Source organism: Hyaena hyaena, unplaced genomic scaffold (assembly GCF_003009895.1).
Source record: "Hyaena hyaena isolate Hyena2069 unplaced genomic scaffold, ASM300989v1 scaffold_315, whole genome shotgun sequence".
Classification (NCBI taxonomy): domain Eukaryota; kingdom Metazoa; phylum Chordata; class Mammalia; order Carnivora; family Hyaenidae; genus Hyaena; species Hyaena hyaena.
In genome coordinates this window covers 71,889-88,519 of record NW_024080948.1, presented here as the reverse complement: position 1 = coordinate 88,519, position 16,631 = coordinate 71,889, and the positions used below count along the sequence as shown (strand labels likewise).

Below are 16,631 nucleotides of genomic sequence, written 5' to 3'. Positions count from 1 at the left end.
TAAGGACAAGTTTTACAAAACTGTAGTATCAGAAACGTGTGTGTTCTGGGTTGCAAAGTAAAATTCATTTGTTACTGTGGGTCATGAGCAAAAAGTTTGAATGGGTGACTGGTGAGTGACTAGATGAAGGGGGTATGGGAAGAGTCAGGGAGGTCTCCCCAGTTTCTGGTGTAGACACCTGAATAGTTTGCAATGCCATTGCCCAAGACAGGGAACAGAGGAGGAGGCCTGCTTTTATCAAGTCCACATTTGGATGCAGGAAAGCTAGACAGCAACCTCTCTCAACAATTTCTGAGCAGCCACAGTCAATACTAATCTTATTCGGCAAAGACAAAGGACACACAGTCATTGCAGCTGCTACAAGTTCACATGAATATATAAGGCCCCTCTAGAAACCGGAAATATACAAAAAATCTTGGGAACTAGAGAAGGCAGACAGGATAAGGGAATCATCAATACCTTCTCCAGGGGAACTAAAAGGATGTGAGAAATCCTGTCCCTATTCTAAGAGCCAACAGGGAGCCATCACCCTTGGGAACCTAAGGAAGTTTTCTGAAGAGTTCACTGCCAGGATATTCTGTTTATTAGGGTTTTCCCCCCCTTGGGGGATGGGGCAGATTCTTTCTACTTTTATGACTGCTTTCTAAGCCTCCCAACCTTTCCCTCATACTACCACCTACAGGAGGTATTTCAACCCTATACATCTGTAGCAAGTCCACTGAGCCCTGTAATAATGGACTCGGCTATCTTTCAGTTACCCTCTTAGAGTTTCAGGCTAAGAGAATAGGGCTGGAAGAACATAGCTTCTCCACAGACTTGGAGTGGATCCATTACTCCTCCTAATACCCCTACCCCTCAGAACAGAAAGTTTCCCCAATTCTTCTTGGAGGATAACAGCACAAGTGGGCCCCAAACTACCTTTATGGCAACCTTTCCCACTAAATTCCCCCATAAACCTGCCCCAGACACTTCAGATAACTGGATGTCCTCAAATATTCCATGTCCTTGTTCATATATCCTGGGTGTTTTTCCTGTTATTCCCTCAACCTAAAATGCCCACAGAAATTCTACTCACCCTTCATGGTACATCTCAATGTCATCTCTACTACAGAGCACTCTTTATCCAATACTGCCCCTCTTCCACAGCCAGCACCAAATTTGAATTTAGTTATACCTCCTTGTCCTTCCAGAGTATCTGTTTGTGCCTTGGGCACAGCACTTCTTTCACTGTCATCCATTACGGGCAATTGTACTTCCTTCCTGTTAACTGCTAGATGATGCACACCACGTCATACCCTTCTCTCCAAAGCCCCACAGTCCTTAAAACACAGTAGGTCCCCAATAAGAGTTTGTTGATTCAAACTGGAAAGCTGCTGATTCATTCCACTAAAGACTGCAGATGGTGAGAACTAAAGAGAGAGGGTGGAGGGGAGACCAAGTGTAGATTTGAAGCAGACAGCCTCCCTCCCCTTACTTAACTGGTAGTAAGTAGTACTCCCCACTCCTCTGAGAAAGGAAACTAACCTCAGCAAGGAAGACGCAGCAAGAGTGTCTGGAAACAGTGGCTATCTTGAAAGAACTGTAAGTAGTTTCAAGGTTCTCCTGGCTTCTATTAGTCAGGGACTGACCTTGAGATGTGGTCACAGGGATTATATATTTTATTTTGCCATCCACTCCCTCTAACACTCTGATACCTCTAGCTATATGGGAAATAAAGAGCCTTTCATACAAGCTCTGAATATTATCTTTGAGCTCCTCTGGGAACAGCCTAGCCTCCTCTGAACTCTTCCACCTTTCCAGTGAGTAATTCTACAGTGCCACCTCTGCAGCCTTTTCCTCTTGAAAAAGTAGTTTTCCTCTCAGGATACCCAGCTTCCCTCCCTAAACCTTTTCCTAACTTCACCATTTGGACAGAGGTAGTTTGCTTTCACAGCTATGTGACTAAAAGACGTGGTACATTTCAAAGAATAGCAAAATTAGTAAAGGTTTTAATAGTTGCGACTTCCTCTGTGATCCCACAGGCACTACTTAACTAGGTCATTCCAATTTATCACTCACTATTTTAAATATCTTCTCTCCTGGGGCTCCTGGGTGGCTCAGTCAGTTGAGCATTCAACTTTTGATTTCAGCTCGGGTCATGATCTCATGGTGCATGGGACTGAGCCCCACATAAGGCTCTGTGCTAAAAGCGTGAAGCCTGCTTGGGATTCTCTCTCTCCCTCTTTCTCTGCCCCTCCCCTGGACTTGCATGTGCACGCTCTCTCTCTCTCTCTCTCAAAATAAATAAATAAAAATTTTAAAAAAGAAAAAGAAATTAAATATCTTATCTCCCTCACTAGACTGTGAGCTTCTTGAGAACCACAACCAGTTCCCAGCAAACTCCCCAGGACATAGTGTGCACTCAATGAAGTACCCGCTTAGAAAAAAATAACTTGAAATAAATTGCCACCTTATGCCCCTTAGCCAATCTCAGTGACTATGTGAGTTCAGAAGAAATACTTCAGAGGTGATCAAAACCAAAAAGTCTTTATATAGTAGTCAGTCCTGTGATGCAAAGCTCAGCTGAAGGCAGTCTCAAACAAGGGTCCTTTTGACAGGGCAACCATTCCCCACGTTCCTCAGATACTCACTATGGTCAAAGTAGTAAACTTAGTTCTCCAGAATTTACTTTCCCAAGATCTGGCAGTTCAATAAATGCATTCCCCAGCCCCCACTTCAACGTCTCTCCTATATCCTTCTGACCTTTAATACTGTGTAACATTAGATGAAAAATTGATTTTTTTTGGCTACTTAATTTGCAGCTGAAGAAAAAATATACTGTTTAAGGTGTTAAATATTTTTACATGCAACAAACCTGGCACAAATCTAACCTGTATGCACATTTTAGAGGTACAGGCGTAAATGTCAGTGCTATAATTTGTTATAAGTTTCTGATGACCAGCAATGAAAATGACCACGGATTCTCACAATTCAAACCACTTTTACGTAAATGTGAACTTTCCTAAAACAGCCAAGGGAGAGAACTTTCCATGCAAGCTCATAGAGTCTCTAAGAGATACTGATAGCATTGTTCACTGGGTTAGGTGTTCTTTGAGAAAAGCCTACAAATATTAGTTTCTTTCTGGGACTATGCTTTGACCTTTAATAAAAATGTGCTTTAAGACACTACTTATTAAAATGAAAGGAATAGTTTTTAATGCCTGAACAACTGCCATTTCATATATTCAGCCCTGCTGAAGGCTATACCTTACAAGTCAGCAGTTTCAAAAAAAAAAAAAAAAAACATTTGGTGACTTTACTTAAATTGCTCACTTACCAGACGTGAAGCAGAGTTATAAGAAACCATGAATTGAATGTATCAGGCATCTGACACCCTAGAAAATAATAATAAAGTATGAATATGTGACAGTTCAGAGGATATTGACTATATTTTAAATATTGTTAGGAATCTGTTCAACTACAATATATGGCAGTTACAGTGCTCTCTGATTATGCTACCATAGAGAGGGCCAGTGGAACCACAGGATAAGACTATGAGTTGAAAGAGTATTGAATGCAGTCAGACAACAAGCCCTCTAGTTCCAGCGCTGTTACCACTTTGCTGTGTGGCCTTGGGCAAATCACTTTTCTTCTCAGAAGCTGGTTTTCTCACTTTGTATAATGTGGCCTAGATGATCTGTATGGTTCCTTCCAACTTACATGCTATTTTCCCTTCCTGGTCTCGAATTCTTCTGGAAAGCTAGGAAGACACTACTTTGCCTACCCCAATTAAATACAGGCTTTTTTCATTTGAGCCCCACTAAGTCTAAGTTGTTCTAGTTTCTTTTTCCTGTCTTCCTTAAGGCGACCCAGTGTGCTAGGAACATGGGAATGCTGAATGATTCATCCAAAATAAATGACCAGAAGAAAGAAGTGGGGCTCTAGGGAGCAGTAGTTGAATAAGAAAGCAGATTGTATCTAATGAAAGGCCATTCAACAACCTGCAGGAATGATAAAATTGGGCTTTAAGATACCAAAACTCAGGTCAGTGCTGAGACATCCAAACCTCTTAATTCTCAGATCTCTAGGAAATGCCTCTGGCTAGATGAGGGGTCTTGCACTGAATGCTGAATGTGCCCACCCTGTTATGTGACAGGGAGATAAGCTAGAGCAAGAAGACAAAGAAAAATGAGTATCAGTGGGAAATGTGGGCCCTTCGGGCAGAATCAGTCTTTTGGAGCAATAACTCAGGATAAAAGGCATATATTCTGCCTTGCAGCAAACAATGAAGTATACAACGCACTAAATGATAACAAAAAGGGGCCAGTAGGAGAAAAAACACAGGGCAGGACCTCTGTGAAGGACACTAATACCACCAATAATAATAAAGAGCCATAATTCCTTGTAAGCTTACTGTGTGTGTGAGACATTATAAATGGCGCTTACAGGCATGAACTCAATGAATCCTACCAAGCCTATGAGGTGGGTATTAATATTACCCTCATTTCTCAGGTGAGAAAATGGACTCTTAGATCATGACCACTGCCCAAGGTCACACAGCTATGAAATGAAACATCTGGGATCAAACTCAGATCTGCTGGATTCCAGGCACCACAGTCTTAATCACTAACTGCTTCCCTAATACTATAATCAGAACCTAACATTCACTAAGGGCCCATACTTCCTGCCAGGTCTACCACTAGTCATGTCAATAATTATCTCACTTAATCCTCACTTTAACCCTGAAGGGAGGTATTGTAATATTCATTTTAGAGGCTCAAAAAGGCTAAGTAACTTGAGGGCAGCCACAATATTAACAAGCTAGCGGTTGGGCTGGAGTTTAAGTCCAAGTCCATCACAAAGTGACACCAAAATACTCTGGTGAGTGTACTGGGAGGTGCCCAGCAGTTGTCAAGTGGACTTCCTCTTGGAACCCAGCAGGAGGGAGGTGAAGGCTGGCCTGGCCAACCATACAGCTATTAAGACACATGCCATCTGAGAGTGGGCCAACCACCCTCCACCTAGAACAAGAATAGCCATGAGAAACTCTCAAGCCCAGATCTGAAGTTGGGTCTTTTTTGGATGCTAGAACAAAACATTAAAAAGAAAAGTTTTCTTGGAAGTCTGTCTTTCAATCTGGAAAATGAAATTTGGCTGCTTCTAAAGGACAATCTGTTCAATTGCTACCTCTACATCAAAGCTTCTCAGCAGCCTCCAGGAGCCTTTCCAATTTTCTCAGAGAGGGAATCAGTTCTTGGGCTGGAAAGCAAAGACAGACAGACAGGCCAGCAGCTGGACTTGGGTCACAATTTTCCATTCTGGGGGTCGGCTTAGGGCTGAGGATGGGAAAAGAGCTGGCATATTGACTCCCTGTACCTACTGGGGTCAGAACAGAAACCCATAGAGTCAAGCCCTAAAAAACAAGACCACTGAATGTCTGACCATGAGCAACGCAAAAGCACAGCAGATCTTTAGCTGGATATTTAAACACTTCAGAGTTAAAATCTGTTACTGTCTTTTGCCACAATCACACTCTTGCAACAATATACGTTCAGTGCATTATTTTCTGAGACTGTGTACTTTCTTTCTCAGTACCAGGCTGGATAAAATTAGTAATTCATTGCTCCTATGGACTGGCAGTACTAACACAGTTATTTTTTTAATGCAGGTTCTAGGGTCAGACCTCCTGATTCAAAACCTTGACTCTACCTCTTACTTGCTATGTGACTCTGGGTAAAGTAGCTTAGCCTTCTTCATGCCTCAGCTGTCTTCTCCATAAAAATGGGGAGAACAGAAGAACCTACCTTAACAGGATTTGTGAGGACTAAATGAGATAAGGCCTGTAAAACGTTTAGCAAGATGGTTAATAGTTAATACGTACTAATAAATATTCACTATGGTTGTTTCTCAGAATTATTTAAACACTAGAGTTTAAAATATCTTAAATAGGTCACTATTTAAGACTGTGTCAATAAAATGATGAACCTCAATCACTGACTCAGAACTTACTCATTAAGGAGCCTCTTCTCCAAGGTAGTCTCTTAAGAGCTAAAAACAAAGCAGTTTTCAGACAGTATGGAAGGAATTAAACACAAACTTTACCAATTGGGCCCCTCTGCTCCAAACTGCTCTTCATAACAGAACTGATCTCCAGAAGACCAGTTAGCAAACGACTGTATGCTCACAGAGGGTATGCTCATTTATGTCACAAATGACATATACTATCAGAACATCTTGAAGACAATATGTGACTGGCTATTAAAGTTATCTCACCAGTCAGAATCCCCAGTGTGTACGCCTCTGGATCAAGACTTTTGAACACTCTGGCTCTGAGATGACAGAGAGTCTATAACTTGGACATTTTATTAGGGCCTATCACAAGCACATTGTTAGTGAACAATTCATTCTTATACAATCTTTGTGAATTAACACTGGCTTCACTTTTGTTGGAAGAGTGAGGATGACAAGATTGAGCTACCTAAGCCTCTCTATCCTTTTTAAAAAGTACTGAATGGTCAGGACTCTAAAAGTCAAGTCCTTAAATACTAAATATCGAAGGGAGCAACAGCCACTTTAAAGGTGTAATCTTGGGAAGCAATATATATATTCTCTTCCTTTATCCCAAACCTATCTGGCCTACCCTTTAGAATCTTTCTTCAGAAGATACAAGGGGCACCTAGGCGGTAGGTTAAGCGTCCGACTTTGGCTCAGGTCATGTTCTCACGGTTCATGAATTCAAACCCCACGTTGGGCTCTGTGCTGACAGCTCAGAGCTTGGAAACTGCTTTGGATTCTATGTCTCAGTCTCTCTCTCTTTCCCTCCCCTGCTCCTGTTCTCTCTCTCTCTCAAAAATAAATTAAAAAAGAAAAAAAAAATTTAAAAGAAGACGCAAGAAAGGCAGTCTCATTGTTTCACTGATATTTATCTGCTTCCAAATGGTATTTACCAGATTGGCTCCCTTTTTTATTCACTTGCCACAGCTTGGAACCACTATGGTTTGATTTTAAAATTTAATCTACCCAAAAATGACAAAGATGGACCATAATGGAACATAATATAAATGAACAAGCTATAAAACTAAAAGGTAATTCTCAGGGCACCTGGGTGTCTCAGTCTATTAAGTGTCTGGCTTCAGCTCAGATCATGATCTCACAGTATGTGAGTTCAAGCCCCACATTGGGGGCTGTGCTGTGCTCTGCTGATAGCTCGAAGCCTGGAAGCTGCTTCAGATTCTAGGTCTCCCTCTCTCTCTACCTTTCGCCCCCCCCACCAAAAAAATACATAAAACATTAAAAATAATAATGAGTGGGCTGCCGGGATGGCTCAGTCGGTTAAGCATCCGACTTCAGGTCAGGTCATGTTCTCTCAGTCGGTGGGTTCCAGTCCCACATTGGGCTTTGTGCTGACAGCTCAGAGTCTAGAGCCTGCTTCAGATTCTGCATCTCCTTCTCTCTCTCTGCCCCTCCCCTACTTGCTAGCGGACGCGCTCTCTCTCTCTCAAAAGTAAATAAACATTTTTAAAAAATTTAATAATAATAATAAATAAATAAAAAGCAATTCTCAAACTGAGTCCAAAAAAACCTTAATCAAGGGGCGTCTGGCTGGCTCAGTCAGTAGAACATCTGACTCTTGATGCACGGTTATGAATTCAAGCCCCACACTGGGCATGCAGCCTACTTTAAAAAAAGGAAACAAAAGAAAAAACCCAAAACAAACAAAAAACTTAAGTAAGTGGGGTATCACTGAAAAATGTACTGCCTCCCCAGGTAACACTTTAAAAGGCAAAGCTGGAACAAAGTTCACTGAGGCATTTGTCCTCTAATACATATCAGTTTACAATACTAATAGAATATCTCCTAGAGGAGTTCTCATTTAAAAACAATAAAATACAAAAAAAAATTAAGATGGATTACAATTTATAATTTACAGTTACATTCATTCATAGGCAATATGTTATAGTGGAAAATTCCTGGCCTTTAAGCCAGACAACACAGGATCAGCCTTAGCTAAGCAATTTTAGGAAATTATGTAGTCTCTTTACACTTCGACTGTTTATGAAAAGAAAATAAAAATGCAAATAAGAATACAAGTCTTTCCAAACCCATAAGGCTTTGTAACTCCTAAATGAAACACATGTAAAAGTATATCATGTGAATGTGGATTATTCACATACAATGGTAATAATTTTTAAAAACTTTTATTTTTATAAGTAGTCTACAACAGATTATAAACTGAAACATGGTATGTTACCTTAAATATGTAATAATGATCTCATTATTCAATCTATAATATTAACTCAAGGATCTTCAATAATGAGGACTGGCTAAGACAGATAGCTAGTAAACATCCTTTTAAAATAATTATGAAAATTTATGAGTTACTTTTGAAATCAAATATTAAATAGATATCTGAGGATTAGGTTTTAAAAAGATCTGATGAGGGATGTCTGGGTGGCTCAGTTGGTTCAGCATCTAACTCTTGATTTCGGCTCAGGTCATATCTCATAGTTCATGGGATCAAACCCAGCATCAGGCTCTGCACTAACAGCACAGGGCCTGCTTGGGATTCTCTCTCCTTCTCTCTCTCTCTACCTCTCCCCTGTTCATCCATGCACATTCTCTCTCTAAAAATAAAGTTAAAAATAAACAAACAAACAAATAAATAGATCTGATGAGGGGTGCCTGGGTGGCTGTCAGTTAAGCATCCGACTTTGGCTCAGGTCATGATCTCAGTTTGTGGGTTCGAGCCCTGCACCAGGCTCTGTGCCCTGGAGCTTGCTTCAGGTTCTGTGACTCCATCTTTCGCTGCCCCTCCCCCACTCACACTCTTGTCTCTCCTTCTCAAAAATAAATAAACACTAATTTTTTTTTAAACATCTGATGAAAAATAATTGGGGAAATGTATTCCAAAAACCACTTAAGAAAACTCCAGGGGCATGTGGGTGGCTCAGTTGGTTAAGCGTCCTTATGTACCTTTTGACCCAATTATCCTTCAACAGAAAGAAAACAAAATCATTAGGCATATGCCAGGGTTAACCAAAACAATTAAAAACTAGAAATAAAAGGGCAATGATTGGCAAAAAAAAAAGTTCATTTTATGTCAAAATGCTAAGTAAAACATCCAGAATGCAGAACAAGATTTGTTTACTTTGAGTACTCATACGTAAAAAGATACATGTGTGGAAAAATGTCAAAGTAGTGGATAAATTTTTAGGTTTCTTCTTTTTTCAAACTTGTTAAAATGTCTTATTTATAGGGTTCTTTTGGCCTTTGTTTATTCTATTAAAAGAGAAAAATAAGCAGCTTTTATTATATACCTTGTCCAGAAAAAACTATTTCACCAGAGACTCAAGACCTATTTTACTAAGATACAGTCATAAAAATGAAAAGATTTTTTTTAAAGATTTTATTTTTAAGTAATCTCTACACCCAGTGTGGGGTTCAAGACCAAAAGTCACATGCTCTACCAGCTGAGCCAGCCAAGCACCCTATGAAAAGTAGATTCATTTTCCTTTTCAGAACTATCAAAAACAGTAACTTACTTAGAAAGAATTCCTCGAAGTCAGTTTTCTCCACACAGCTAGTATACATGCGCAGGGCCGCAATCTTAATCTTCTAGATAAGAAAAATAAAACCAAACTCAAGATATGACCAAGTGGATGTTCTAGTGCTATTAGACACAAGTCACAAAATCTTGTATTTGTTCAACTAGGATGATGAGTCCAAACTTGTCTCTAGGCAAACTTAATAGCTTAACCAATATCAATTCTATCCTTCTTTTCTTAAAGCCAACCATTCACAGACATTTTTTACATTTATGAGTTAGCATCAAAATGTCAAAAAGATTCTTCCAATATTTAAATGAAATCTCTCCTTTAATTCAAACTCATTTCATCACATTTGAGTCTCTATACCACTATTCAGCATCATTCACGTTAACTCTTTATAATCTGAAACCCTTTATATTAAAAAATTACCCATTCTTATGACCAAAATCAAACAAGCAAAAACAAAAACTTAAACAAAAAACAAACAAACAAAACCTCAATCCTTTGATCTTTCCTCAGAAGCACTACTATCTATTCTGTCTTTTTTATATCTTGGAGAAGTGATAATTTTTTTCTATATTTTCCCTAGTTTTATAGTTTGTTGATTAAGAAGACTGTGCATACAAATAAGGGTTTTTAGTGAATGTAAAAAAAATACAGTAAAAGGATCAACTGTTTACTATTCCCAAAAGCACTAAGAATTCTCTTAGTACCTTTATAAAACAATTTTTTTTAATGTTTATTTATTTTTGAGAGACAAAGAGAGCACAAGCAGGGGAGGAGCAGAGGATCTGGATGACAGCAGACAGCTGGATGCAGAGCTTGACCTCACAAACCGCAAGATCATGACCTGAGCTGAAATTGAGTCATATGCTTAACCAACTGAGCACCCCAAATTCTCTTAGAATCTTTATCTGAGTGGTGGTTTTAATTTATTCATTGAGTTGTATACTTAAGATTTGTATATTTTACTGTATGTACATTATGCCTTCATAAAAATAAATCTAAATGTGAAGAATAAATTCTTTTACGAGTTGAACTGTAGGCCTGAAGATCAACTCAGTGCTCAAGTAAGGAAGTATTTCCAAGGACTTTGAATTAAATAAATTAGCCCATCCACAACAAGCTTATAAGAAGCTTACTTTTTCTTAAAATGACAGAGAATTACAAACGCAAATATACAGACTAAAATAATCTACACAAACTGAGACTGAAACAGAAACTGAAGAAAAAACAATCCAGAACTTTAGCAAAGCTATGTTTTTAAGGTTCAAAGTCACCAAAAATATACTACATCCAATGTTATATAATGCTCATATTTCTCTATACAATCTAGAGTCAAAACAACAGTGTCTCTGATGGGCAGAAATACCTAGAATAAATTAAAGAAGGATTATGTCTCAAATTATAATTAAGATTTTTTTCTTTACTAATTTGAGATCTGTCACGTTTTCAAGGCTTTCAGAGTAAAGCTCATATGAGAGGAAACAGAATAAACATATAACAACTGGAAAACAGACATATCTACATGGGAAATAAATCAGCATTTGAAGCCAATTTAAGCAAACCCATGGGAAGTCACAAAAAAAGAAGAGCAAATTAAACCTAAAAGCAAGCAAAAAGATATAATAAAGAACAGAGATTCATAATATTAGAAACAGAAAAATCGCACAGAAAATCAAAGAAGCCAAAGCTGGTTCCTTGAAATTATCGATAAAATTGATAAAATGTAAGTAGAACTGATCAAGAAAAGAAAAAACAGGAAAGATAAAAATTAGCAATATCAGGAATCAGAAAGGAGGCACACCTGGGTGGCTCAATTGGTTAAGTGTCCAACTTAAGTTCAGGTCATGATCTCTGTCTTCATATTCTGTGTCTCCCTTTCTCCCTGCCTTTCTCTCGTGCCTTCGCACATGTATGCCCTCTCTCTCTCTCAAAAAAAAAAAAAAAAAAAAAAACACAAAAAAAAAAAAAAAAAGAATCAGAGAGGATACCACAACATATCCTAAGGATATGAAGGGAATATTATGAACATCTTTAGGACAATAGATTTGATTATCAGAGAAAATGGATAAATTCTTGAAGAACACACTACCCAAACTCCCTAGAATAAATAACATGAATAGTCCTGTATCTATTAAAGAAATGGGATTTGTGGTTAAAAAAAAAAAAAAAAAAACCTTCTCCAAAGAAAACTCCACATATTCAGACAATCTTCAACATCACTCAATGTTGATAGAAGGGGTGCCTGAGTGGGTCAGTTGGTCAAGGTTCTGACTTCAGTCTCAGGTCATGACCTCATGGTTCATGAGTTCAAGCCCCGCATCTGGCTATCTGCTGTCAGTGCAGAGCCCACTTTGGATCCTCTGTCTCCCATTCTCTCTGCCCCACCCCATGCTTTCCTCTCTCTCTCTCAAAAATAAATAAACTTAAGTTCATAGCAACACTCTCAACAATAGCCAAAACACAGAAAGAGCCTAAGTGTCCATCAACGGACGAATGGATCAAGAAGATGTGGTTAATCTATACGATGGAATACTACATGGCAATGAGAAAGAATGAAATCTGGCCATGTGTAGCAACATGGATGGACCTTGAGGGTGTTATGCTGAGCAAAATAAGTCAGGCAGAGAAGGACAGCTACCATATGTTTGCACGTTTAGGAGGATTAGGAGGAACTTAACAGAGGACCATGGGGGAGAAGAAGGTGGGAAATAGTGGGGGAGAGGGAGGGAGGCAAACCATGAGAGACTCTTGAATGCTGAGAACAAACTGAGGACTGATGGGTGTGTGGGGGGGTGATGAGCATGGAGGAGGGCACTTGTGGGGATGAGCACTGGGTATTGTTGGAAACCAACTTGACAATAAACTACTTATAAAAAACAAACAAACAAACAAATAAACTTAAAATAAAAGGATACTAAATCTACATAAACTGTTCCAGAAAATAGAAGGGAAATACACTTTCTAGCTCCTTCTACAAGGCCAGTATTACCCTGATATCAAAATCAAAGTCATTAGAAGAAATAAAACTATAGAGCCATAGCCTTCATGAACATGGATGTAAAACTCCTTGACAAAATATTAACAAATCAAACATAGCAATATTTTTTAAAGATTTTTTACTTTTAAGTAACCTCTACACCCAACATGGGGCTTGAACTCAACCCCGAAATCAAGAGGTGCACGTTCCACCAACTAAGCCATAAGGTACCCCAAATCTAGCAATATTTTTTTTTTTGAGAGAGAGACAGAGAGACAGAGACAGAGAAAGCATGAGCAGGGGAAAGGAGGAGAGGGAAAGAGAGAGAATCTTAAGTAGGCTCCATGATCAGTGCAGAGCCCAATGCAGGGCTCAATCCCACAACCCTGGGATCATGACCTGAGCTGAAATCTAGAATCGGACGCTCAACCAACTGAGCCACCTAGGCACCCCAATCCAGCAATATTTCAAAAGGATAATAAATCACAACCAACTGCGATCTATCCCTGGAATGCAAAGCTGATGCAACATTCACAAGGCAATCAATGTAACTCACCATATCAGCAGGCTAAAAAAGAAACCTATTTAACTTTGTTAACATCTGTAGCTCTTGGAAGTATTTGACAGAGAACACATTTTGGGAAGTACCAGTCTATACCATCATTAAACTAATGATATTCTAATATCATATCTTATTCTCTTGGCTTTGACGGGCCTACTTCTATTCTCAAGACAGAGCATTTAGGATATCTGTTAGCTCTTCACTTCATTCGACAAATAATTTATTGAGTATCTAACTGAGTGCCTGACATGGATTTGGATGTTGGGAATACAGCAGTAAACAAAGAAGTCAAAAACTCCTGTTTTCATGAAGCTTATGGCCTACTTCAACTACAGACACATTTATAATTTTTTTTTGCCTGTAAACATAAGAGAAGACATACAACTTTATTGGTAACCAAAGGAATACCAATTAAATTTAAAAATACCATTTCACACCATCTAATTTGTAAACATTAAACAGCTTGACAGTATCAAGCACTGGAAATGACATTGAACCTTTAAATCCTACTGATAGACATATAAACTGATATAACAATTGATAAGTATAACTTAAAAACTGATAAATACAAGTTAATGGAGCACCTGGCTGGCTAAGTCAGTGGAGCATTTGACTCTTGATCTTGAGTTGTGAGTTGGGTGTACAGATTACTTAAAATCTTAAAAATACAGCTGAAACTGTTCATACGCTAGTAACCCAATAATTATATTTTTCCTTCTCAAGCAGCTCCTGCACAATTTAAAACATACTATTATTATGAAAAGACTAAAACAAGTGTCGTTAGTAGAGGAATAGTATAGCTATAGTTTAATTATACAATGTGAAGCTAATCAGCAGTTGAAATGACAAAAATCAGCTCTCTACTCAAAAACATAATGTTGACATTATGTTTTTTCCTGGACAAATGTCTAAAACAAGTTGAAAAGTAAGACACCACTTATATAGCGTTTATGAACACAAAATAATAGTATATATGTTGTTTATGGATAATATATGAGTGGTAAAAGAAGAGAATTTTACAAGACGATGACAAAAACCAACTTAAGAATAGCAGTGATCTCAGTGGGGAAATGAAAGGGAAGAAAGGATAAATGGCTGGATTTTTTTTCTGCAAAACTTTATATTGGAAAAAATAAAACTAAACCAAATATGGCAAAAACTAGTATCTGTCAAATATGGGTACTAGTAAATAAATATCAACACATTTACAATTTTAAGTAAAATTCCTAATGGCCTATTTCTTGATTTTTAACTCTGCATTTTCTTTCAGATTCTTATATAGACAGTTCTCTAAGTTCATAATCAATTATTCTGCCTGAGGAAAGGCAGATCTACCACCATGACCCAAGTCATCCCTTGAGAAAGCTGTCTCTCGCATGTTCATGAAGAAAGCCTTCATCGCAAATAATGAAGACCTCAGCAGATTGGCCAGTGTATTTACACAGTGCTCATAATAAAATGGCAATCAGGAGTATTTTATAGTTGCTCGCTTTTCTTGCAGTGAAGCCAAGCCTTTATACTTGGGTGAGCCATTTTCCTGGACAAATGTCTAAAGCAAGTCCCCTAAGACCATCACAGAAGGACTGGAAATAACGGGGAAAGGATTTCTTCAAGATTCACATAGTAATTTAAGTTAAAGAGGTAAGTCAGCCTAAATTCCATCCTGTCAATACACATTGTTATGGTTCTCATCTGACTTCATGTTTATTTCATTCTAATTTTGGAAGACCTCATTGGTGTACTTGACGAAAACACAAGCACCTAAGACAGCTTTAAGAAATGAAAATCAGCTCTCCCACTGACTGAGGCATCTGGTACCATCTTACAAGATAAAAAATGAATGTAGTAAAAAGTCTGTACTAACAGCTGTGTGAGAGTTGGAGGGGCTTTGAAATCATTTGAACCTTCTATTCCATACTGAAATTCCTTCTACAACATTCTTGATTCACAGTCAACCATCTGGGCCACTGTTCAAACAAGTCCAATGACCTTGTGAGGTTACCTATCCCCCTAAAGGACAATTCTTGTTGTTAGATTTTTATTTTATTGAATGTAAATCTTCTTCATGTAACATTCATAAAACATCTACTGCCCAGCGGAATACCTTAGTTAGATTAAGTCTCTCTCTCTCTCTCTCTCTCTCTCTCTCTCTCTCTTTTTATTTTTTTACAAATACCTGAGAAGAACCATCATGATGTCTTCTCTTTTCCAGGCTAAGCATCCCTATTTCTTTCAACCTTTCTTCATTCAACACACTTTCTGAAGCCTTTACAAAACTCACTGCTCACTTCTGAATACATTCCAGTTTGTCAGTGTCCTTCAGAACAGAAATAATTTTTTGGCTTATTGCTAATCTGGAAACCACCTATTCTATGACATGTGGCTGAACCCGGTAAATGTCCTTGTTTTACCTGTATATTGCCACATAAAGATAATGGAAAAGAATGGTTATTTTAGGACAAATAAGTAAGGAAAAGCTACATTTAAATTCCTAAATATGAATCTAGAAGAAAAATGAAACTACAGATGACAATGTTATAGAAAAAAAAAAATGGAGGAAAGACAGTTGATATTGCCGTCAAGCAGATATTTTTCTCCCTAATGAAAGACATGTGAAAACACAAAACTCAAAGAATCTTTCCAGGGTAACCCAATACAAGGGTCTAGCCATAGATTTCTGAGTCAACATTTGCTGAAAAGGGCTTGCCATCTTTCAAAATGGAAAGTTATACCTATGTTTTCCCACCTACTATTATACTAGAATGTCATACTTTGATGTTTCTATCACAAATTAAAAAATAAAGGTTACAGAAAGTAGACACTGCCACATCACAAAAGATTTTGAAATGCAAATATTAAGCACTTTGTTGAGGTCACAAAGGAACCAAGAAAAATCAAAGGCTAACTTAAACTACAACAGTGAAGAAATTTTCCTGATGATTTAGTAATCCTCCAAATGGTAGCCAACTTTCCCTCTGGCATCATAAAAAAACAGCCTAGACAAAGCAATGGTAGCAACCAAGTGGAACTCAACCATCAAGAAATAAATAAAACAGCAAATTTTCCACTTTTTTTTCTTTCTGCTCTCATTTCCCTTCTCTTTTAATTAATTTCTAATTTTCAAACAAAACACACTAGCTTTTAAATGCCATAATCACATTTCTTTAATAAGGGAAAAGATTCTTGTTAAAAACGTTACCAAATATACCAATGATTATCATTTACAAAAAATTAAGATATAAAAAAGATAACTTTAATGAATATAACTAATATTTCACTGATGATTAACAATGCACATCATAGTCTTACAGTCTCAAGAACATCATTATTACCTAGGATATGTGTTATCTTTTTTTTCTTTTTAATTTTTTGTTGATGTTTATTTATCTTTGAGAGATACAAGAGCACAGAGAGAAAGGGAGATACAGAATCCAAAGCAGGCTCCGGGCTCTGAGTTGTCTGTATAGAACCAGAGTTCAATGCAGGGCTCAAACTCATCAATCGCAAGATCATGACCTGATCTGAAATCAGACACAACCGACTGAACCACCTAGGGCCC

At 38.0% G+C, this 16,631-nt stretch overlaps 1 protein-coding gene across 1 annotated transcript in view; it reads right to left on the bottom strand.

The window, feature by feature from the left end:
• LOC120242800 (ubiquinol-cytochrome-c reductase complex assembly factor 1) overlaps nt 1-16,631 on the bottom strand; it is a 101,535-nt gene that overhangs the window by 58,550 nt on the left and 26,354 nt on the right. The window contains exons 5-6 of the mRNA XM_039248742.1: nt 9,522-9,594; nt 3,317-3,374 (exon numbers count right to left, since the gene is read on the bottom strand). Coding sequence (XP_039104673.1) covers nt 3,317-3,374; nt 9,522-9,594 — 131 coding nt within the window. The remainder of the gene's footprint in view (nt 1-3,316; nt 3,375-9,521; nt 9,595-16,631) is intronic.